General features: G+C 38.9%; 1 protein-coding gene across 1 annotated transcript; it reads left to right on the plus strand.

The window, feature by feature from the left end:
* On the plus strand, positions 1 to 19,460 carry dnai3 (dynein axonemal intermediate chain 3). Its single transcript, XM_063460492.1, has 22 exons — positions 1 to 60; positions 706 to 744; positions 2,891 to 3,075; positions 3,454 to 3,549; positions 3,973 to 4,107; positions 4,201 to 4,397; positions 4,671 to 4,787; positions 5,113 to 5,309; positions 5,932 to 6,050; positions 6,548 to 6,637; positions 6,881 to 6,979; positions 8,768 to 8,887; positions 9,744 to 9,817; positions 11,463 to 11,616; positions 11,977 to 12,073; positions 15,169 to 15,284; positions 15,714 to 15,774; positions 16,061 to 16,191; positions 16,617 to 16,824; positions 17,822 to 17,913; positions 18,074 to 18,190; positions 19,329 to 19,460. Exons 1-22 carry the CDS (start codon positions 6 to 8, stop codon positions 19,458 to 19,460), a joined length of 2,631 nt encoding a protein of 876 aa, XP_063316562.1. The 5' UTR covers positions 1 to 5.
* The last annotated feature ends 4,734 nt before the right edge of the window (positions 19,461 to 24,194 follow it).

Here is a 24,194-nt window from a genome sequence, read left to right on the forward strand (position 1 = left end):
CAAAGATGGCACCCAAGAGGCAAAAAAGTCCATCAAGAAAAACAGGTGTTAAAGGAAAAGGTGAGTCCTGGAGTATTAATTTCTGAATTTAAATGCATTTGTTTGCTTTTATTGTATATGTCTCTGTATGAAAGAACATCTTTCATACAGAGACATGTAAATAAAATAGTAAACTGATTTCCCAGAGCCAGGGTGATCCTATAATCCTTGATGCTTTTGAATTGGCCATTAAGTTTACTTTGAGGGATTCTTAACTCATGGGAACTGATTTACTTTTAATTATTTTTGTAACACAAATAGTTGAGAAAAAAAATCTCAGAAAAAAAGCTATTTGCATTGTTTTAATTTGGTCTTGAGTGTAATGTTAGACAGCACTTACAGTGACATTGGTGCTTGGAGATGGTTTCTACTCAGCTGTGATTCCCCATTCTCAGTGTTTGGTTTACATTCACCATGTCACAGCTGAAAACCTGCTTACAGTTAAATATCACCAGCACATCATTTTACTATGAGGTCATGGTGCCATGTCCTTGGTAAAGTATATTTTTCTCAGAGTTTTTCCTTTTTAAAATATCCCGTGTTACCCATTCCACCAGTCTCCAGCTTATAGCCCCAACAGTATAAGTCCACATTGTCAAAACAATCTAAACAGGCTTGCTTTTGTTTTTGATTTACCCTAACAACTAACAGTTAATTTCTATTCAGTCAAGAAGAATCTGCCACCTTCACCTATGGAAAAGCCTGGTAAGAAAAATAATTATTTTTATTTTATTTTTTTTGAAGAGAGAAAATTAAATTATAACTCATTATGTGTTTTTACTTTTACAAAAAGCTCGCTTTGTTCATTTTTCAACACTTTATTTTTATTCTTGAACTCAGAGAGCCTGAGCATTTGGCTCTTCTACTTGCGTATGTGCTGATTTTCAGCACAGCATATTAATCAGACCCTTATTATTCCGTTTCAGGTTTACCAGTAGCAATGCTCAAGTCAAAAGAACAGTCGCTTTTTGATGTAGTCATATAATGTGAATAGTTATATATCCTTCATATGTGCATTGTTCTGATATGTTCTCAAGTGTACTGCTGTGTAGCCTCTGGAGATCTTCTCTACTTGGCTCTGTGTCCCTAGATTTGGTTTTCTCTTAGACATACCAACCCCCAAAACTTGTTTTTGATCAAGTGCTTGTAACCATCAGCATAAGTAATGTTTTACTTTAGATTAGGTGATTGTGAGTAAAAAATATTTTTCCTTTCAAAATTTGCTCAGTTTTTTGCATTTATTTATTCCTTTTAATCTTATACTTCTAGCAGTTTAAGTCCAATTTGTGAACGTGACAAAATTGAACATGACCTAATTAGGTTAACATGTGAACATGACCTAATTAGGCTGAGCCCAAGCCAAGCCTGGGCTCAGCCTAAAATCTTGTCTTTGCCATAAAACTAATGGTAATTTTTTAGGAACCAGTTTAAATCTTTGTGACAATAACAACACATTGGCCTTCTAGTTCAAATATAAATGCAGGTTTCTGCACATTGTGTGACATTAAGGATACGCTGATAAATGTATTTTGTTCAAGCTTAAGTTCTTCACTAATATGAGCAGACTGGAAAACAAACTGTGCTAAAATTTGAATGCTCTGAGGTTTGGTATAAATATCTTGTGGTATGCTTTTAAAATGCCTGGGTAAATTATGCAAGAGAAAAGAAGCTTAACAAATTAAAAATAGCTTTTTGGAGCAGCCAACAAATGTAATTTAATTGCATTCTTGAGGGCTGTGGAACACTGCGCATCACACTCTTTATGTCTCCCAAGCAAATATTTCCCATGAATACAAATGCCTTGGTTGACACATGACTCTGTGAAATGAAGGGTGTGAGTTTCCACTACAATGATTTGGCGTGAGGCCTAAGTGGTGTGAGTGGAAAAGGTTGACACACCCAGCTGGGAAGTGGTTACTTAAGCTGTACTTGAGCATTCCCAGTGTCCCCTTAGCAACCTTGTGGAAAGACTTTGAAGAGAGAGACCACAAGCAGGATGAAAACTATCATTATACAAAGCTTTGTTTACTGTACTATACCCTGGACTGTGCTTGGCTTAGATATAGTAGAGTCTGAATGGATTGTTTATTAGGAAAAGCTTTGTTGTGGCGATGGTAAAGTACTTTGGCTTCGTATTATAACAGTCCTGAATAAATGTGTGTAACTGCACTTTATGTCTTGAGGGATGCCCTATTGGTTTTTACACATTCTGATACAAAAGTACTCCTAGAAACATTTAAACATTGTGCACAGACTTCTCATAAGGACTGATATTTGTAGGGTCAAAGCAGGCAAAGGATGAGAGGCGTTCGCTGGGTCTGAGGGATGTTAAATTTCTTCATCGGAAGGTGAACACGTGGATGTGCGCGTGCCTTCTAGTTTGCTGTGACCACAAGGACTTTTCCCCATGGACAATGCACTGCAATGCACCAATTCTGCACGCATTCTCCAGGCCCACTCCAAGCATATTTGAATAAATACATGTCAGTGGTCTTTGCAGCTGTTGTGTGTATCCACAAGCCAGTAAAATCCCAACGTTTATACCAGAGTTTGCTTATCTGAGTGTTTACATTGTTTTGATATCAAAATCATTATTGTTTGATTATCTGATACAGTCTCATTCAATATTCTAAAACATAAGTAATTGGTTCTGGATTATTTATTATCATTATTATCACTATTATTATTATTATTATTTGTGGTAGTAGTAGTAGTATTAGTATTAGTATTAGTATTTATTTGAGCCGTTCAAGTCATCAGCTTTGCTTTTAGGGAATGAAGCCCAAAAGCTCGTTTTATCAGATAACTTCCCTATTTTTCTTCCCTCAATTGTTTCTGAACGCTCCTGAAGATCACCCTGATGACATCTACCCCATCGTCCTGACAACAGCCACCCAGGAGCTCTTTGAATGCTGCATTGATGAGGATGTCACAGAGCAGAGCCCTTACAAGCTGCTGAAAAAGGACGACATCATACAGGATATTAAGACAAGAGCCGCAGTGTCCGATTTCCACCCTGTGAAGCAGTTTGTACTGGTTAGGCGCTGGTTCTACATTATTGCATAGTTTCCTCAGACAACAGCAACCAGACACTATGATGATGCACAGACCCAAGTTAAGAGCTGTGGGAAAAGACAAAGCAACCAGTTTAACTTAATTTTTTTCTCTGTCTGATCTAAATTCTTTTATGCATTTATGACACAACTTTGCAACTTTAGTCATCCACAAATGAGATTTAAACCCTAAGTAACACCAGTTTTCCTTTCAGCCATTTCGGTTTTTGTGATGTTTGTAGGGTTTTTGGCATTTTCACATTCACTCTCAACCAAATTACTGGAGAAGTAGTTTGTATTGTGATGTATTCTAACACTCTCATAAAAAATTAATGCTGTGATTTTCACTTTCTTTTGACAGGACTACCCAGAGGATGAAATATTGCTTGTTTTTGATGTAGATTTCACCTATGGACAGAGTTTTTACCTGGTTCTCACACCAGAAGCCAAGGCTAGAGTATATAATGTAAGCTAACAGTTTTGGTTACGGTAACAAGGTTCTCTTTTGTTAATATATTTTTTCTTTCCTCAATACATGTTCGTTATTAGACAGACCAGGCCAATAATTAAAAAATCTATACTGATAAGCAGTAACATAGGCAGAAGTTTTATATTATTTAATTTAAAGGTCGGTAATTGTTTCTAGTGCTTTTGTGGCACCAGTTATTAGTAATAGTGACAGGTCATATATCATCCTGGCTGTTTCGCTTTCCTAGCTATTTTTCTGTAAAATGTAAGACTTTAAGTACTACTTTATTATCTTTCCCTAGCATAAGCATTTTGCTGTAAGTATGAATACATGTAAAGATTGCTAGTGTATGGGGTTTTTTTTTACTGTTATTTTGTCCTTTATATTATATATTCTTATAATTGTATTTAGGTTCTGCAGCCCCCACAACCTGAAATAATAGTGTTGGAGGATGATGTCAGTAAAACCCCAGAACCAAAGCCATGGATATCTCTCGGCAGTGAGCTGGAAGTAGATCAAGAGTCTGTCAAAGAGACCAGAGAAAAGGCACTGCAGTATATTCAAATTAACATTAAATATTTATATCTGATCTGATTGCTTTGCTCATGAATTCTGTTCTGTCTCTTCTGTCATCATCAGCTGTGCTACAAGTTCGACTTAAAGCGCAGACCGGGGTTACCCGTCAGTTTTTCTGACCGCAACAGTACAGAGGCTGAGTGTCGCTCCGTGGAGTGTCCTTCCTACCAAGACAGCAGGTTCAGCATCAAGCAGATGCAGAGGGACTGCGGGATGCAGGCTGTTCCCAGGCTGCAGAGCAGCACTACTCAGACGGAGCGGTAGGCCAGCAAATCAGTGCACTTAAAATGGATTTGTTCTGTAGGGAGGGAAAGCACGTGCAGGTTTGACTAGCCTGATAATAAGACTGCATCTGTTTCAAATCAAGGAAGTAAGATGAAATCAATTTCAGAAATATTTTCTGCTTTGTCTACATACTGTGCACGCTTCATAAATTATATATGCTTTCAGTGAATCTGCAACACTTTTCATAACATATTGTTTTAAAAGCTTCCATGTTTTATTGTATGTGTTGCCTTCTGTCTATTTTACAGGCCGTTTCAGAGGAATATGTTTACCCAGTATGAACCAAGAGAGCTAAGTGAGAAAGAAAAAGAAAGCATCCTCAGTTCTGAGAAACTGAAGAAGTTTCTCAACTCAGTGACCCCCAGGTAAAATGAATTCTTATGGTATCGTCTTTTCCATCTGCTTCTTAACAACCCATGCTCAAAATATAAGCCATAGATAACTCAATCCCATCCAGTATTATGAATGCAGGAATATTCAGTGAAAATATGATGATGGTATATTAAGACAATTGTGTGTACTTTATTCCTCTGCCAAGGCAAGAGAGAAAAAATGTTTCTAGTAGTGTTTGTTTGTTTGTCTGTTTGCTCCGCTGTCTGTGAGCAATGATACGTAAAAAGTACCGGTCCAAATTTCAAGAGGTACATTTTCACTTCTAGAGGTTTTACCAAGATTTTTATTGTTTTGCAGGGTCTTGCATGCCTTTCAGCAGGCACACATAATGAATGTGTTCACTGATGACTTTAATGCCTTGGGCATAGGAGCAGAAGCTTCTGACAGGTTGGTGATGGTTTCTGAAGGTCTGAAGCTTCAATGGACCTTCACAGACGAGAAGCGCGCCATGGGGAAGAAAATCAGCAGCGTCAGCTGGCACCCTACAATCCATGGTGAAGTACATAGACTTCTACAGACATAGCATAGAGTACATTTATGAACAAGTCAAGATTTGTGTACCATAGAAACTTTGGACATTCATGAACATTGCAAAATAACCGTTAGAACCCTGACAGGTCACATTAAAATCATCATAATTCATTTTCTTTCACTTTTTAGTTGGAAAAATTAGGTCACTATTGACCCCTTGCACAGACCTGGGCAGGCAGGAGTTTGCCCAATTCTTGTTTTTTCAGCAACAGCAGTTTGTGGCGAGAAAGTATACACTTAGTGGGCAATAATATAAATACGTACAAATATACAATAGCCTGCCTAAAAGAAATTGCACTCTCTTTTCCTGATGACACCTATGTTATTTCAACTTCACTGACAAGCTCTGCCTTGTAATATCAACGCGTCTCTCACCTTAAGACACACATCGACTTCCACAAGAACCAGAAAAAGAATATCAGTGTGATCAGTGCACATGCATTATCAATTTGTGGCTTCTATGTAAAGTAGAAATTAGAGTTGATCTACAAATTTTTCAAAAAAGGCTTTGTAAACACAGGTCTGTTTTCCTGTTGCTATGTAGCTGATACATTGTGGGGTGTGGTTTTTTTGTCTATGTGGCAGGTCTGATAGCTGTGACTTTTATAAAGAAACAGGAGGAGCAGCTGGATAAGTCCACTGCGTACATCAACAGTCCTGCTTTCATTGTCTTCTATGGCTTCCCCGATCAGTCTAACCCCCGGGTATGAGAAGTAGAGGAGAGAAACCCATTAATGGGAGTCGAGAAAACATTTTTTTAAGTGTATGTGTTTGAGAGTTAGCTCTAAGTCTTTGCCCTTTACTGTAATTTATCTTCTGCTGTATTAAATTTGAAAAGATCTATTGATTTGAGCCAAGCACTCAATCAATATAACCAAGCTGCTAAATTGCTCAAAAGTAATATGAGTTCCACGTGTGCCTTCAATGGTGCATGTGTCATGATTTGGTTTCAGCCTCTGGGACCAGTGGCACTTTGACAAGACACATAAATAACATAAATAAATAATATTTTCTACAAAAGGGAACAAAGCTAAAAAATATACTGCATACTGTCTTTTTCCCCTTATGTTTAGCGTAGGCATATGAGAGACTAGAATAAATACATTTTTGCGTTGGGAAGCTCCTTATACATGGAAACCTCTGCTTGGAAATATGTGTATGCTCATTTTTATGTGTTTTGATTTTTTTTATATATATATAGTTGCTCTTGGAGTGCCCAGATGACATTTTTGCCTTCGAGTTCTGCCCTTCGAATCCAAATGTTATTGTTGGTGGCTGCAGGAATGGCAAGGTGCTCCTTTTTCACTCAGCGTCTCAACTTCACAAATCAAAATAATCAGTTTCTCATCCCATGCCCCCATTTTAGTTCAATATAAAAATGGTATTGCATACTGTTGCCACTCTTCTGTCAGAATTTAAAATGATATGTTTGAGGGTTTTTTTTTTCTAATATATATATTTGTATATTATTATCTATAGTCTCAGGCTCAAATGATCATCACCACTAAACGATTTTATGTTGCTGATGTCTCAGGTGGTGTTGTGGGACATTTCTTTTCACGTCCCGCACTTACAGGGAACACGGCCTAACAGTAAAAAAGGCTCAGACTCCGACTCTGACACTGACACATTTGTAAGTACCCATACTCTCTTTGAAATAGTCACAGTGCTGATGCAGTGAGGCATGCTGCTCCCTGTTCCGGGGAGTTTCTCTGTTAATTTCACATTCCCGTGGCAGATTTAAAGTTTAATTTTTCGCTGAAAAAAGACGTTTTCTTCCCATGCAGAGTGTACAGCGGACGCTAATGTTTTTGTCACTTTTTTTGGAATCAAACTCAAAGTAATGTCAGTACTTCCAAGCTTTAAACGCTGCACGGTCGTACTCTCTCCCATACTCCATATTATCCATTGTTGATCTGCACACGTCTGTTGCTGCCACGGACGTGGCACGCTTGTACGTCATTGTCATGAGACGCTCTCACAAAAAAAATCATGGTTTAATAACGCAGTAACGGAGCGTGCTTACGGGAAAGTAACAGTAATCTAATTACTTTTTTTGCAATAATAATTCCTTACTCCACTCATTACTTGAAAGGAGTGAATCTCTTAGAAAGATTATATCGTTACATAACCCTGCTTCTATATACGTGCAGCTTATTAGGCTTCATATGGACACCTCAGTTAAACTGAAGTGAGATAAAGTGAAAATTCCGACTGAAGACTGAAATATTTTTGGCAAAGCCTTGTAAAAAATAAATTTTCACAGAGGGCTGGGACAGAATAGTAATGCGACAATATGTTGTGGGAAACACATTATATTTATCATGTGGTATTCTATAGTAAAAACCCTTAAAGTGAAGGCCAGCTGTGAGTTATTATAGTTTGTATTTTCTAATTTTTTTTTAAATATTTGTTTACCGTAGTTTTGACTTTGTTTTGTTTTAGCTCATTTCAGTGTAGCTTTTATAGTTTGAAAATGTTTTGTTTTACAGTTTCTTAAAGCTTCTGCTTAAAGCCTAACCTGCACAGCTGTATTTAAATAGACACTCGTGTCCTATCATCTCTGGCCCAGATTTACCTTGGGTGTTTTTATTGCCTCTACAGTGGAGCAGCTGTCTCCATCCTTCTCCTTACTGCTTCCTTCTCTTTGCCTTCCCCTCTCCCACCCTCTGTGCCTCCTTCTGTTCTCTTTGTCATTGTTAGCCCTTTATTCACCAGAGTCAACAGCACCGGCTCACATACGCCAGCTGTTACATAACTCTTCATCTACCTCCGTAGATTGCCCCCACATAGAAGATAACACACAGTGAAATCAGATCACTGCCCTTCCTGCTGTTTGCAGTGTAAACAGTGGCAGTTGTATCTACTAGAACGCTCTGTTAGGTGATGTGAAAGCTGTGCTACACCACCACCTGTCACTGGGTTGTCAGATAAATGCAGAATTACATTTTAAATTAACATCTTCTCTATCTATTTTTTTTTATTCGCTCCATTGCACATAATAAATCCAATTGCAGGTCCACACTACGACTAAGATATATGTTTAAAATTTGCTTGCAACACTATGAGGAGGTGTTTTAAACAAAATAAATAATCACATTGCAGCGATTTTATGTTTTTTAAGTGGCTCTATTGTGCCAGAATGTGTTTGAGTGTATTTATCTGTGTGCTGTTTGTTTTTCCATGCACACATCGAAGTCGTCACGTCATAAAGTGTGAGCGGAAAAATCATTGTTGTTCAATATGTTCGCGTTGGGGATTAAACACAGAGTCTGCGTGCATTTCATTATTCTGCTTGTGCGTTTTACAGTGGTTATTCAGCTGTGTACAGTCTTTGTGTCTAGATTGAATTTCTGTGTAGACTGAATTGTCAGAGCTCACCATACAGCACATTACTGTCGCGTGTCTGCTTTCCCTACAGGACTTGGGTGACAAAAAAGAGAACAAGACTCCTGTCATGCGCTACTGTGCAGTTTCTTCCATAGAAAGCAGCCACAAATCCCCAGTTACTGATGTGCAGTGGCTGCCGAAAACATTTGAGGTACTGAGGGACTGAAGGGCAAAGGGGTTGGAGGGAATTAACAACTTGGGAATTACTTTTTCCACCAGGCGCACATGAGCCTACTCTGAGCCCTTCCACAAGGTTACTGTTGTTTAGCGTGTGGATAAAAGGTGTTTTTGTGTGACTACACAGCAATAGTCTCAGAAAAGCAATCTTTAGTATTCTCTAGATCTCAGCCTCCCTAAATTATATCTAATACAAACACTGTGTCGTAATTCAACATACTAAAACCCCCAATCTCAAAATGGTAACAAAACATACACTTCAAGGTCAGGTCTCATACTGGCATACTGATTTCTCTGTCTTGTTTTGGAATGGTGACAGGTTAATGGCCAATTCACTATAAACAGGGCTAAGAGGATGTAGGGCATTAGTGGGAAGTAGATAGCAAGCAGAGCAAATGTTACAAATGAGGGTGCGAGCGCAGAAAAAGAGCAATGTAGAATATATGTTCAGAGGAAAGCAAACCCCACAATCACAACGTCAAAAGAAATCAAATCTAAACCTATATTTATCTAAAGATATATTTTCTGCAGTAAGACTATGGTATTTTGTCTTTTACAAAGAAATCCAATATTAAGTGTGCACAGAAAATTACTAGCCATATATGTCCAGATTTGGTTTCCCACTTGTACCTATCACTTACCTCTATGTAGTTACTTGCAGTAAATCACATCGATCACTTTCAGTTATCTGGATAAGTAAAATGAGGCAATCATCAAAGTGCCCCCAGGGGAAAATCCAACCACCCATACAGCTTCATGAACCATGTTTATTCTTTACAAGACCAAGCCTGATGCAGACATTTATTGATTTTGTAACTCCCTCTGTTTAGGTGACCAGGACAGGCGTTCCAGTTCAAAACAATTCTAACATTTCTGTTCAAGTTGTCACCTGCTCCCCTGACTGGTAAGTTCTCTACAGTTTAATGAAAAAAATAACTCCTGATACTTTTTCTTCTTACTTTTCACTGCTTGTCAGTATGTACTTTGGATGTTGATTCTAAGTGTGTTTTTAGTGGCTGATAGCATGTGTGTGTTTTTTAATACATACAGTTATTTGCAAAGTAGGCAAACAAAGGCCTCTGGTTACCTGATGGATACATTATACACTCACTAGATCCACTGTTTGCTTTATCACGTCCCCTTTCTCTCTTGCTGCCCTTGTTTTGAGTCTCTCTGGATTGTTGACATTCTAATGAAGGTCAAATACAGGGGGAAAAAAAAGAAAAGAAAGAAACCCTTTGGAAGTGAACAGTGTTTAGAAAATGGGTTTTAGTCATTTTCCCTCATCATAACTGACTTGACTTTGCCACACCTCTACATGTGCATAGAAAAAAGGATACATAAAGTATTATTATGAAATTACGACAAAACCTCGACAAGTTTAGATAATAAGCAAAACAACCCAAATGGGAATATTATACTACTTATGCGGTAACATTAGCTAAATAAATACATCATAATTTAAGTTCCTTGGTGTATATATTTTGTGTAATTCCAAGTGAAACTGACTTATAACTAATGCTGGAAATTAAATACAAAAGAAAGCAAATATAAAGAATATAAGAAGTAGTAATATTTATTGCTAAATTGTAAAAGAGTAGAAACACAGTTGCAAGATACAGAAAAATTCAAGCAGTACCAGATCTCTTAGAGAAGATGGAATTCTAACTTGAGGCTAATGCTAGAAAGTTAGCAAGCTACATCCCTAGCTTCGAGTATGGGTTTGGTTTTACTGTCTGTATTTGGCAGACAAAAATGTCTGGCTATTAGTGCCAAGTCACATATCAATTAAATAACAAAACACTACAATTTTGTTCAGATCAGTGACTTGGATTAACAAGACATAACAGCTACTAGCTAAGTAGAGACAGTTTAAAACATAAAATGTATATGTGTGAAAAAATCACCTATAAATTTTTCATAAAGATGAAAGGTATTTATATAGAGTTATTTTTTTTTCTTGTAGAGTAGACTGTAAAGATGCTTTTTAATACTGTAAAGTTGTAAAGCTTTCCATTGGTGAATATATATTATGGCACTCAAACACGCTGGATTATTTTTCCGGTTTCATCTTAATTCTATGGTGTAATCTGTAGTCATTCTCCTCTGGTTGAACATACTGAGCCAATTATATATTGAAGAGCTGTGCTGTTGGTTAAAATATTGCCTTTTGTAAACCACGTAAATGAGTGTATCTGGCAATCATTATATTTCTCAGGAAATAGCTATGCAGTCTAATTCTCACTAGTGTTTTTATGTGTTACTTCATTTTGCATGTCCTGTTATTCAGTTTAGATATGAAGTATCAATGTGAATACAGACTGTGTTTCACACTCTGTGTCATTAGACTGGCGCTAAAGGAGTTGCAAATGACAGAAAGATTTCAAAACACTGCTCCTGTTGTTTTTGGCAATAACCACATTTGAAGAAAACCACACATCTATATATGCAACAATCATGTTTGAATATGAACATTTGATGATAGAGAATTTTGTTAATTTTCAGGTGGTTCTTAATACCACATTATCTTATTGTGTCTCTGTCTAAAGCACTGTCATGTTTTGGGATCTGCGAGTGCCAAAACTACAGAACCAGTTTCTGGCAGACAGGAAGCAAGATGTGGATCAGAAGACCATGATGACACCCTACAGCATCCCCAAAACTTTCAAACACCTGGACCGGATATGGAAACCACTCTTCAGGGTACTGTCATGTCTGGGGTGCATTACAGAGCTTATGATTTGTGTAGAAAGAGCTTTTTTCTTCAACTTCCAACTATAAGAAAATCAACCATAAGAAAAAGAATGATTCGATGTTTAGTGTTATTTTTACACATCAGTAATTATTCTGCAGACAAAGATTTGTTACAAGAAAATAAGGAAAATGGCTTAAATTGAATAACTATTTAATTTGTATTTACGTGTGCATTGGATTTATTTAACTGGGGTTTAGGTAATGATTTCAGTGTGTAGATTCTTGAGCATGCTCTGTGATTTTGTTTTAGATAAGGTTTTCTTTTTTCTTCAAGCGATAAAAGCCATCTTCTTTTATGCCATGTGTCAGGTTTCCCTGCCAAAGATCGATACAAGTGGAGAGTTTGCTCCTTTGAAGTTCAGCCTAGAACATTACACCTGTAATAGTAATACAGGTAGGAACACAGGTGAGCAAGAGCTTTTACCCTCGAGGCTGCAAGGCTTTGTCTGTTTCAGTCTGTTATACTCGTTCTCTGTTTTCCTGCAATCAGTCACATTACTTAATTACACAAAATACTTTGTGGTTTTTTTGTTTGATGCCAAACGTTTTAGGAAGCTGACTCACTCACATGCTCATTCAAATCAAACCGATTGTCCATAAGAGATGTTGTTTGATCCCCCGCTGAATTTGTTGCTTATTGCAACAAAAAAGAACAGTCTCTAATATTCATGGAAGCTCCAATTTAATGGAGAGAAACAGAAAATCAGCCAAAAATCAAGAAAAAAAATACATAAACATTATAAATTGATTTGCATGTCTGCATGCAGCAGACAGATTAATTCAGATGAATTCAATTCAACTTTATTTATGCAGCGCCAAATCACAACAACAAGGTGCTTTATATTGTAAGGTAGACCCTACAATAATACACAGAAAAACCCATCAGTCATATGACCACCTATTAACAAGCACTTTGGCAACAGTGGGAAGGAAAAACTCCCTTTTTACAAGAAGAAACCTTCAGCAGAACCAGGCTCAGGGAGGGGCGCCATCTGCCTTGAGCGGTTGGGGTGACAGAGGGAAGACAGGATAAAAGACATGCTGTGGAAGAGAGACAGAGATTAATAACAAGTATGATTCATACATGATTGATACAGTCAATCAATCAGTTACAGATACTCCTGAATCTGTTTCTCCCATTCCAACCTCTTCACCACCATAAATAAGACCAAATAGCTCTCCATGGATGTCAGGGACACGATTGCAGACCTGTTGAGGCTGGAATGGGCTACAGTGACCATCAGCAAGAAGCTTGGTGAGAAGATGACAACTGTTGGTGAAATTATTCGGAAATAGAAGAAAGAAATAATAAAATGACCATCAGTCACCCTCAGTCTGGAGATTCATGCAAGATCTTGCCTCATGAGGTGAGGATGATTGTGAGAAAGGTGGCATATCTGCCCAAAACTACATGAGAGGAGCCTGTTAATGATCTGAGGGCAGTTGGGACCACAGCCGCCAAGAGCACCATTGGTAACACTTTGGACAATGGACAGAAATCTTCCGGCTCTCGCAAAGTCCCCTGCTCAAGAAGGCACATTTACAGGCCCATGTCAAGTTTGCCAATGAGGATGTAAATGGGAGAAGGTACTGTGGTCAAGTTATTGTTTTTGTGTTTGAAGGAAGAGAAATGCTGCATATGACACTAAGAGCATCATCTCCACAGTCAAGCACGGAGATGTAAACATGCTTTAGGACTGTTTTTCTGCTAATGTTTCAGGGCAAACTCATTGCACTGAGGGACCAATGTAACGTAACGTAAAATCTTGGACACAAACATCCTCTCCTCAGTCAGAACACTAAAGACGGGTCATAGACGGCTCTTTGGTCATGGATCAAATTCTTCTTTCAAAATCAATTTATAACTTCTATATAAAGTGTTTTCTGGATTTTTGGTTTCCATTAAAATTAAACTACCATAACAATTAGAGAAATGATTTCCCCATTGTAGCTAATAGTCTCATTTTCATTGTTGTCCATATAACAGTTTTGATGAGGAAAGTAATGAAGCAAAGCTCAAGCGCAAACTATAGAAAGATACACTCACTGTGTCTTCAAAATATCAAAGGTAAAGAGCAATTATTCTGCAATGTGCCTGAGCAATTCTTATAATATCTGAATGGATCAGAATGTGTTAAAAACTGAAGTAAGTGAGGAGGGCAAACAGTGAACATCACAGACATGTCTCCTGACCTCTTTGAGGGAGTTTTGGATTCTTGAGTTCTGCTTTGGATGGTTGAGCACAGTGATCAGTGGGGCAGGGCTCATTTGGCCCTGAGCTACTCTATTTCTCCCTCTGTCTTGTCTCTCCTCAGGTTTCATGGCACTTTATTAAGTGATACTTCCAAAACAAGGCCGCCATAGTTGCAGACCATTGGCTTTGCTGACTGTCAGCTCTTTGCAATATGCTGCTCAGACTCCTTGAGGGCCAGAAGATGATCATGTGTGTCCTGGCTGGTCAAGAAGAGACATGTCTTTGTCTGGCTTCCATAAACACAGCCTTGGTGGCTGGTTGTTATAGAATTAATATGCTTACTAACTCAAGCAATAAATCTGCTTCTTTTTTCATCAGCCCTCAGGGAGTCTGTTATTACGATTTTAATGAATCCCTGTGTGATTAATACTGCAGCGTTACCTAAGATATCTGACTCACATTGATTGAGGGTGGTCTTTGCTGTCTGCTTCTGTGCCTTTTGCCATTTCTCTGAACATTTAAAAAGCTACAATATACTTGTTAACAGTAGCGCATGATTTTTCACACTGAAATAAATTGTGAGCAGGCCCTCATGGGGATTAAGCAAAGTCAAACACTGTCTGTAGCTGTTCCTGTATCATCTTTCTCATATCTTTACACACATCTTAACTGGGAGAAAATAGATTTAGAAGACATGTGGTTCGGTAATCTGATCTAACCTTTAAGAGTGAGACTTGATCAAGAGCGGTCCACAGGTAAGGGGCTGTGAACAGATAGACCCACATGATCTCTGGCAGACAGTCAGGCTTTTGTGATGGAAAAGGTTTCTACCAGTTTAACCTATTTCAGCCCCTCCACCTTTTACCTCCTGTCCCTGTTTTCTCCACAGGCTTCCCTCCTACCTCTACCTCTTGTGCTTTTCTTTCACTTTGGCTGTACCCCCTCCCCACCTCACTTGCTTTAGTACTTCTGTCGTCTTGTTCACGGTCAAATTACAGAACCACTGCCGCAGTTCAGGCTGTTATTTCCTTCATTTGAATAAAGCAGATATTCTTTTTCCTAAAATCTGATAGTTTTCACCTATTTTTCTTCCCCTATTTGAGTTTATTGATATATTTGTACTTGTCTAGTAACTAGGCGCTGGGTATTGTGAACATTTTAGTCCCACGTCAGCACCAGGCTCCCTCTCTCAGGTCACTGAAATGTTAAATAAATAAATAAAAAACAATAAGTTGAACTTTTAACCTGTTCTTACTTTCTGGCCCCCACACTTTACTGTCTCTTCCTGTTTTGTCTTACATAACAAGATAATGAAAATGATGGCGCAGAGGTCCTCCCAGAATACAGTCAACTCAGAATACCCTCAGCCAAAACGCTCAGGACCCTGGACGATGTCAATACCAAGTTTTATGTTGGAACAGAGGTAAAAATTCTGTTATTTTCTTCTGAATAAACTGCACACTCTCTATATGCTCATGTAAGGCTGAGGAGCACGAGCCAAAAAATTTCATTATGGTTAAATGTGGCTACATTGTTTATCTGTACATGACAATAAAACTTGAAACTTGAAAATGTCTTCAAATGATATCAACATAGAAAAAAAAGTAAAAAATACAGTTAAGTTCTTGACTGCTTAAGTACGCTTTACTCAGCTTGTGAGCAAGCTGGACTTCTTTTTTTTACATTGAAGTTCATCTCAAGTTGGCATAACCAATAATGAATGATTTTTTTTATTAGGTTTTTGCACGTTTTTGTCATGCCACTTAAGGAGTATACTATACTTTACAACTTAACTGAAATAAGGAAGATGCATACATACATTTATAAGCAGTTTTATGTTAATTTTTTACAGGAAGGAGAGATTGTCTACACTGACTGGAAACTGGAGGAAGATGAGTTTGGACGAAAGTTCAGTGAGTAGTCAGGCTTGCCACGCTCTGTTTTTTATGGCTCACCAGTGCTCAGCTGTCAGACTGACAGCAGTACGTTGATTCATAAAACAATTACACCCAATTTATTGAAATGACTTTGATTGCTACTTTCACATTAAATCCACTGTTTAGTTTGGTAGCCTGGCCAAATGTAATGACCATAATGTTTTACAGGGTTAATTGCTCCTTTGCATTATGATTACCTTGGAAGGAAATTACTGTCAAATAAAACTGTGCATATTCTCCATCTGTCTCACTTTACTCCCAGGTGCCAAGCCCCTCCTCTGTTTTAGAACTCATGCCTGGTTTGTGAACACAATGCAGCGATCACCCTTTTTCAAAGACATTCTTTTGACAACAGGAGGCTGGAACTTTGCCATCTGGAAAGAGGGTGTAATGGTACTGCAACAGAAAACATTGATTACCTCACATGACATATGCATAATGCACATAGAATCGAGACAATTCAAATTACGTAATTTCTTGGTTGCTGTGTTGATCATTTAAACTGCAAAACTATTCACACTTATTCAGTTGGTCACAGACATAGACTGTACATAAAAAATGGATGTAGCAGCCATGTATGGTTTGTGGAACCTCAGCATTAGCAATGTTGTGCTTTCGGTTTTTTTGTTTGTCAATTTTGGTTTTTGAAGCACGTCCAAATGGGAACCATGCACAGACACAGACTAATTCGTCCTAAGTAACACACAAGTAAAATACCACAAGTTCAATCGACAAAATTGGAGCACATAATTCAGTGAATAAAATGCTTCAGAACGCACAAAATTCTTTAAATACTTTTTGTAAACCACAACATCCAGGGTGGCCCAATCTTCGTGGGACCAAGCTCTGAGCAAGAGTACAGTGCGGCATGCTGGTCCCTCTCCCGACCTGCGGTTTTCTTCATTGGGAGAAATGATGGCAGTATCGAGGTGTGGAACCTGCTCCTAAACACCAGCGAACCTACACACGTCCATGAACACGTCGCCAGTACCAGAATTACCTGCATCAAACCCTGTATCGCCTCCTGTGAGTTCTTGGCTTATATTAGGTGCTCAGGACAGATAAGACCTTAAAACTCATTTAATGGACTGTTTTGTAGGGCTGGGCTATATCATACCGTTCACAGTAATACCGGTGTAATGTTGGGCAACGATAAGTAAATGAAATATCGCGATAGAATATGGGTGAAACGCGCATGCGCAGTGCCTTTGTTTACATACGCACATGGCGGCGACACAGAATGAGAAGAGCGAAAGTGGATCGTTGAATGAAACGGATGAACCAGAATTGGTTTGTAAAAATGCTGCAACTTCAGTGGTGTGGAACTGGTTTGGCTTTCGACCATCAGATTTTTGGTAGAGCATGCTAGCGGGCCGTAGTTATTACCTTGTTTATTGGAAAATACCGCACACTTAAAATCAATCCTTTGATTTTTCTGAAAATCAACAGTGCCTCTTATAATCCCGTGTGCCTAATGTATGAATTCTGGTTGTGTTTACTGACCTCGAAACAATTTTATGTGCTACACGGCGCTCGAAAATCTGTCAAATGTTTCAGTACGACTTTGCTAAGCTACGAAGCCGCACCGCTTGATGGATTGTCGGAGCATTACGGCTATCGTAGGCAGGCGCCTCGCGGAGTGATATGTACTGTGCTTCAACATAATATTACCGTATTGTGTCTGTATAACCTCTTTCTAAGTTTTGTGGATATTATACATGGTTATGATGAGGATATGTCGGCCAATTTCCACTGGAAATGCCTTTTGGTTAAACTGTCAGCAAGGATTTGCATTTGCACAATTTTTTTATATAACTTTAATGCACTTAAAAAAGCTGCTTGTGTAAGTGAAAATACATTGATGTTTTCTTTTTTTTTTGCACTAATAAAGTTGAGGAGTTGTAAAGTATTTTGTCTAGTGTCAATTATATCGTCAGTTATATCGTTATTGCAAATTTTCAAATGTATATCGTGATAAATATTTTTGGTCATATCGCCCTGCTCTACTGTTTTGTACTTACAGCCAAACAACACTACCTGGCTGTTGCTGACAACCTTGGAATGCTCCGTGTTTTCAATGTGCCAAAGGCCCTCCGCTCCCCCGTTAAAAATGAGGTAAGAAGACTATGAGCTGTCTGTTTTGCTTGGACCCTTGTGTAATGTTAAGAAACTGTGGTAAAAATGTGTTATTCGTCTTAAAGGTATTTAATGGATGCTACAGTATTATTGACTGCTAACTAGTATCTTTGTCTTGTTTTGCTTTGTTTGTAAGCAGGATTTAAACATGCAGATCTTCTTTGACCGAGAGCATGACAGGCTGAAGGATTATTTGGAGTGGGAAGAACAGTGGGCGAAACAGAGAAAGGAGGCAGGCGAGTCCAAGAAACAAGTGGTAAGCAGTGGGTTTTAATTCTAAACTGAATTCCCAGAAGTCTTAAGGTGCCAGTTTCCATCAAACAGTGTGACTGGAAGGTGGCTCAACAGCAGCTGAGAGGGAGGAAAGATGTCCTGTGTCCAGTGTTTGTAATTTCCTAGATCTGACAGTTCAGACCATAATGACGCACAACGAATGGTTGGATTTGAAATGACGATTGAAATGAACATGAAGGACGAGAAAGGATAGGAGAACACTAAAGCTTTTCTTTCTCTGTGTCCTTTGCCATTTGTCCAATTCCAGGAGAATTTGTTTACAGTGAAAGTGTCCTTGAGTTAAACCTTGACTTCCCACAAAACTTCCCTGCATTGGTGATCAGAATCTTCAGCAGACTTACAGAAGTTTTAGTACTGACCCAGCTAAATATGTGGACGTATAAAGTTGACATTGGAAAAGATGAAGTGTATCTCTTTCTGTCAGTGTCTCTCTCTCATTTTCTATCCCCTCATGTTTAATTCATTCACATCGTTATTTGATCCCAAGCACTGGGGATAGGGTAGTTATTGACAGGCAGTGCCTGACAGTCTGCCTGCTAAGTATAGAAGCAAAGTCTTTTAGTGGCTAACTGTTTCCATCTTAGGCTGCATGACAGCTACCAAAAAAGTTTTGTTTTGCTGTAGTAATGTCACTTGGAGTGGATACTTTCTCTTAATTCCTCTAAACAGGAATGAATTTTCATGTTCACCTCCAGCTTCTTTCTGTTGTTGGCTTTAAAACATCTACGGCAATTTGAATTTAGATGGATGATAAGGACAAGGCACCTCTTGAATATGATATGAACAATACTGTCTGGTTTCCTGTTGTGGGAGGAAAGTATCAGGAATTTGCCACACAGTATCCTAATTTTCCTTTTTTTTCTTTAAAGGACTGTGCCCTGCATGCAATACACAGATGCAGGGCACAGTCCAAATTTTACTAGAAAAGTCTCATCTTATTTAACATTTGCATCCTTCAATAAAATTTCAGTTCAGTAAAATTCAGAGGCAAGGTAATTTTCTGCCTCTACGATGGGAAACGCTGAGATCTTGGATTAAGTGCTCTATTGTTTCGTAATTATTGTTTATGATGAAGCTTTTTTCTCCGGCTTTGTCTGCAGGAGCCTGACAAGCCAGTCACATTCCAGGTAGACAGCGAGGAGGCGGACTTGAAGGAGTACAGTGATTACCTGAAACTGGAGGAAAGCATCCTCGAGTATATGGGCCTGTGGCCACATGCTCCAAAAACCTAGGATACCTAATATCACACCCCTTCACACACACATGCACATAAATTAAAAGCTTTTTTCTTACATTTATTTATTGATTTGTATAAGTTTAATGTAAATAGGAAAACATTTTACAATATGGAAACCTGTTCAAACTGTTCAACACATTGCCAGTGTTCGTATGTTTGTGCCTATTTTTGCAGTATTTCTTGTAACTTACATCGATTTTACAGTATACATTCACATTGTCCTTGGGTTCAGGCTTCAGGGTCAACAGATTATTTTCATCCATTCATCTAAGATCGAGTTACTGGGTAATGCCATCCATTAGTGCCCTCCTTACCACCACTCCCTAAGGATACAAAAGTGATCTGACCTTGACAGAAAGTCATTATATGGCTGTTTAATTTCAGTAAGTGCCGTAAGAAATGAATTTAGAATCTGGTGTTTTGTGGACAATTTTGAATAAAAAGCCAATGACTGTGGTCACTATCGCAAAAGCTGTTAGTCAGTAATCCTGACTTGTAAGTGATCATTATGGCTTAATATTGTGTCTCTGGGTCTTTACTAAGTCAGTAATTCACACGGCTGTGAACCAGTTGGAACTGGTGGCTATAAGGCCGACTTCATTTTAGTAGGGCAGCATAAAAGCAGTCAAAAAGGATGCACTCTTGCAGATCTATGAATACATGTACACAGCCTGCACAGCACCAAACAGCAGTAAGCTAAAACTAGCTGGAACAATAAATATTTCCCTAAAGAATATGCAGAGAGCATATTCTCCGAATAATCTGGCCAGATGGTGAGAGTCACAACTCCAATTAAATGATAACACTACTCTACCGACAAGTGGATTGGATGGCTAACAATGTAATAAGATCATGGTATGCTAATCGTGTGTATAGCTTGCCCTCATTGCACAAGTAATCAGCTAATGCAGCAATAACGTCTTGATCTAAACAGTGGCCAGATGTTAGCATTATGTTTAAAGCAGTCTCCCTAATGGTCCCGCTGAATGAATCCATTGTTTCCAGTGAAAAGATTCTAATCATTTGTCAGTTTGTTTTTTTGTGCACAAAAGGCCATGTAGTTATGTGCTAGTTAACTGCTGTCCAAGAACTTCCAAGGCTGTTTTGAGAGCGCAGGAAACTGCACCTGTGGCCTTGAAACGTTGTAACCAGAACCACGAGTGTGGTGTGTTACTGTACAGCACCTCTACAGCTAAAAATTGGAATGTGCTCAATATTTTAAGTAACACACTTTTACCAGAATTAGAAGATTTTACTAACTGTGTATTATTTTAGAAAGTAGGCTACTGAAATGTGGCGCACATGGAAACCAAACATTACAGTATAAGTTTGCAAAATGGAAACAGTTGGTTTCCCTTTCATAAGTAACTTTGGAATATTTTCATATGGGGAATTAAATCAAATTAAATATATCTTTAATATATCCAATGGGCTACATTAAGACTTTAATATTAAGTTTAGAAAATTTGACTTCCAAATGATCTTCCAGTACCAAATAATGATTTCTTTTATGATTAAAAACTGTATAAATATGAATCACATAACAGTCTGTTGAAGTGAGATTTTGTCCTTTAGACTGTAGTCCTCACAGCTTCATTCAGCCATGACTCAAAAAAATAATACTGAAATGAGCCACAGTGATAGTGCATTATAATGTCTTAAAGTTTGTTTGTTTTTTAAATTCACTACATCTTAGAATTGTGTCAGAACTCTGATTGTAGTCATTACTGATGAGTGTAATCTGTAACCCAACTGACTTTAGTCTTTGTTGCAGCAATCGTTAAAAAGTGCTTCACCATGTAAAAGACGTGAGATTCTAGATCAAAGTGAGTGAGGGAAAGTTGGATATACTGTCACGTAAAAAAGAAAGTTTTCTTGGGATTCTGCACACTTGTGAGAAATTAAGTCCACCCTTACTGCTTCCATAGGATCTAAGAGGGTAAGTCAGCCAGGTGCTGCTAATAACACGGCACTTAATTAACTGATTATCAGCAAGTGTGACCACCTTTATTGCAAAGTTGTATATGAGCAAATCACAAAACTTCTGGAACAATGTCCTTTGGACAGATGAGACAAAAATGTAGAGTTCTGGCCATAATGCACAGCACCATGTCTGGAGAAAACCAAACACAGCATATCAGCGTGAACACGTCATACCAACCAAGCATGGTGATGGATGTGTTATGATTTACACTTGTTTGCAGTCTTTAAGTCAACCATGAACTCCTCTGTATACCAAACTGTTCAAAAGTCAAATGGGACTGTGGAATACTTGAATGTCTGTCATACAAACAGGGCATTGGTGATCAGACCATTCGACTTGACTAACGACAAACAAACTGTGTCCTCTGTGCTCTCTGCCATGTATATGGATACATGGTGTTTCTGAAATGCTGGAAAAAAGCCTGATATTCAGATTTTTCTCAGTGTGCAATAAATACATGTGGACCATGACTTAAAGAATAAAGTTATATTTAACATAACACAACTCAGTCATTTAAAGATAGCAACTAAGGCCAAAGACTGATCAACAAAGAGTTTACTGAGTTCATAGACTCAGTAAAGGGATTTTCCCCATAAATATCTGTGCAATTTACTGCAACAAGAGGAGTCGCCCCCTGCTCGTCATTAAGACAGAACGCAGTGATGAAGAAGATGGCATTGACTTTACTTTACTTTTACCCAGATGCTAACTCAGTTTTTTACATAGTCTTTTGCTAAAAGTGATAAAGCTTGAGGAATCTCGTATAAGAAATTTAATGTTAAAAAAAGACACATGATGGAAGGCAAATCCTAGTTAAAAGCATTGGAAATAAGCAGTTAAAATAATTTTACAATTAATTTGTATTAGGTTATGAAACTTTTGCCAGTTGTGTTTGATTCCAAAATGGTCAAGGGCTATGGAAATCACAAGAAAAGCTAAATTAAACGTCGAATCCTCCCCCATTGTTCACAACATTTATGAGAATGTCGTTTCCTTTGCAGTATCTTGCAAGGAGTACCTCTGCAGCTTTCTGGACTCCATTAGTTTCGCTCCTTCATGGGGATAAAATGAGGACGCCTCAGAGCGCTGGGTCCACCACAGGTCAGAGCAGCGCCGCAAACCTATAGTCACAAATTGACAGCCGGTGTTCTGCCAGAAAAGAGGCCGGAGGGACAGAGAAGGAGGGGGCTATAGGGGCAGCTGTCTATTGCCAAGTTTTCACACTGTGTTCAAGATGCCTCAAAAGGAAAGAGAGAGTGCGAGGGTTGAGAGAATCAATGAACAACACAAGCACGAATGGTTGAATTCAGGGGGGAGAGGGGGAAGGAGACTGTTAAAGAGGAGAGAAAGATGAAAAACAGAGACGATTCTCCTTAGCAGAAGTGAACCGGGGTCGACTTCACCCTGGCCATGACTCATTCACATGGACGGTCCTGTCACGGAGCGAAGGGGGTGGAGGAGGGTGAAGAATGGGCTGATGTGAGGGTGCACAGCGACAGGCGTCCATATGGCCCCTGAGGCACCAACAAGGTCCCATGACAAAAGGGGGCTCTGCTCTCAAGTCGCGTCCTCCTCAAACCTCTCTGGGAATTCTCTTTCGCAGTCCCCCCTTTCCTCTGCAGAGCCTCTCACTTTTCTGCCAGCCCAGCAAGCAGCAGAGGAATGTGCCTTCTGCAAACCAGCATTGCCTTTACACTTGCTGGCTAGTTATTATTGTAATGGCTGATGCAAAGAATGTTGTGCAATTGAGTAGGCTTATGTCCTATGTAAACATTTGCGGCATTTGAGGTTCTGCAGACGTACATAGAGATGTTTGCAGGGTAAGCTCTACTGCTCAGCATTTGTCCTCTTTAGAGCATTCGCTACAATAGTCAGCAGCACGGCCATAAACCAAGTGGCATGAAGGGTATTCATGATGTCAGCTTTTCCTCACTTGACTTCTTCATCTAAGTCCCAAGAGATTTCCCAAACATAAAAAGCGATCTTTAACTAAAGGGGGGAGTATGGGGGGGTGTCTATACAGAGTGGATTGCCCGTAGTCCAGTTTTTATTACCAGTTCATCAAAGTTCTTAAGCCAAGTCCTGGGATACAATGAGTGCAGGTGCTGTGCAGGAGGGGCTGTAAATCTGGCCAGGCGAATTAAGCCATTGCTTTGGCATTGTTCTGTTTGGCCTCCTATCTGTTTTTGCTCCGGAGGGTGTTGGGTAGATTGGGGTGTTGGGAGGGACATGTGAGGGCCTGCATCCACAAATCTCCCAACATGGGGGGCATCCTGCAGATTTCACACACGGTCATCCGAGTCGGACCCCAGCTGCAGAGGAGGATCATACAGGACGACAAGAAGGGTTAAAAGATATTAAAAGAGGCAGAGCTGGAGAAAAGGACGGTTGAGAGAGAAAGCCACATTTGCCTGTGAGATAAAGAAAACATTTAATTGACTGAAACAGAATTTCTCCGACTTGAGACACAAGCAAATCAGAATTCTGTTTAATCTCAAAGCAGCTGTGCAATTGCTAAAAGTATCCCCAGGTAAACTGCTGGGCTTTCTTTCTGTAAACCATGCCGCTGTTTCTCTTTAAAGCCTCTGCTAAGCTGGAGGTAGGTTTCATTAGTTGACCCTTGACCTCATAAGAGATCAGGTGACCAGGGCAGTGCTGTGGAATGCTCCCTCTTGACTCCTTTTCATTTTCTAATTTCAAAGCTCTCAACACTTTGGATCCTAGTCATTTTACCAGCGCCTTCTG

This window comes from Pelmatolapia mariae, linkage group LG17 (assembly GCF_036321145.2).
Source record: "Pelmatolapia mariae isolate MD_Pm_ZW linkage group LG17, Pm_UMD_F_2, whole genome shotgun sequence".
Classification (NCBI taxonomy): domain Eukaryota; kingdom Metazoa; phylum Chordata; class Actinopteri; order Cichliformes; family Cichlidae; genus Pelmatolapia; species Pelmatolapia mariae.

Excerpts from the sequence above, each read along its gene's own strand:
- dnai3 (XM_063460492.1), top strand. The coding sequence starts at position 6 with ATGGCACCCAAGAGGCAAAAAAGTCCATCAAGAAAAACAGGTGTTAAA. Across the intron at positions 3,550-3,972 it reads CACCAGAAGCCAAGGCTAGA|GTTCTGCAGCCCCCACAACC; the intron begins GTATATAATGTA and ends AATTGTATTTAG. Across the intron at positions 15,775-16,060 it reads TGAGTTTGGACGAAAGTTCA|GTGCCAAGCCCCTCCTCTGT; the intron begins GTGAGTAGTCAG and ends CTTTACTCCCAG.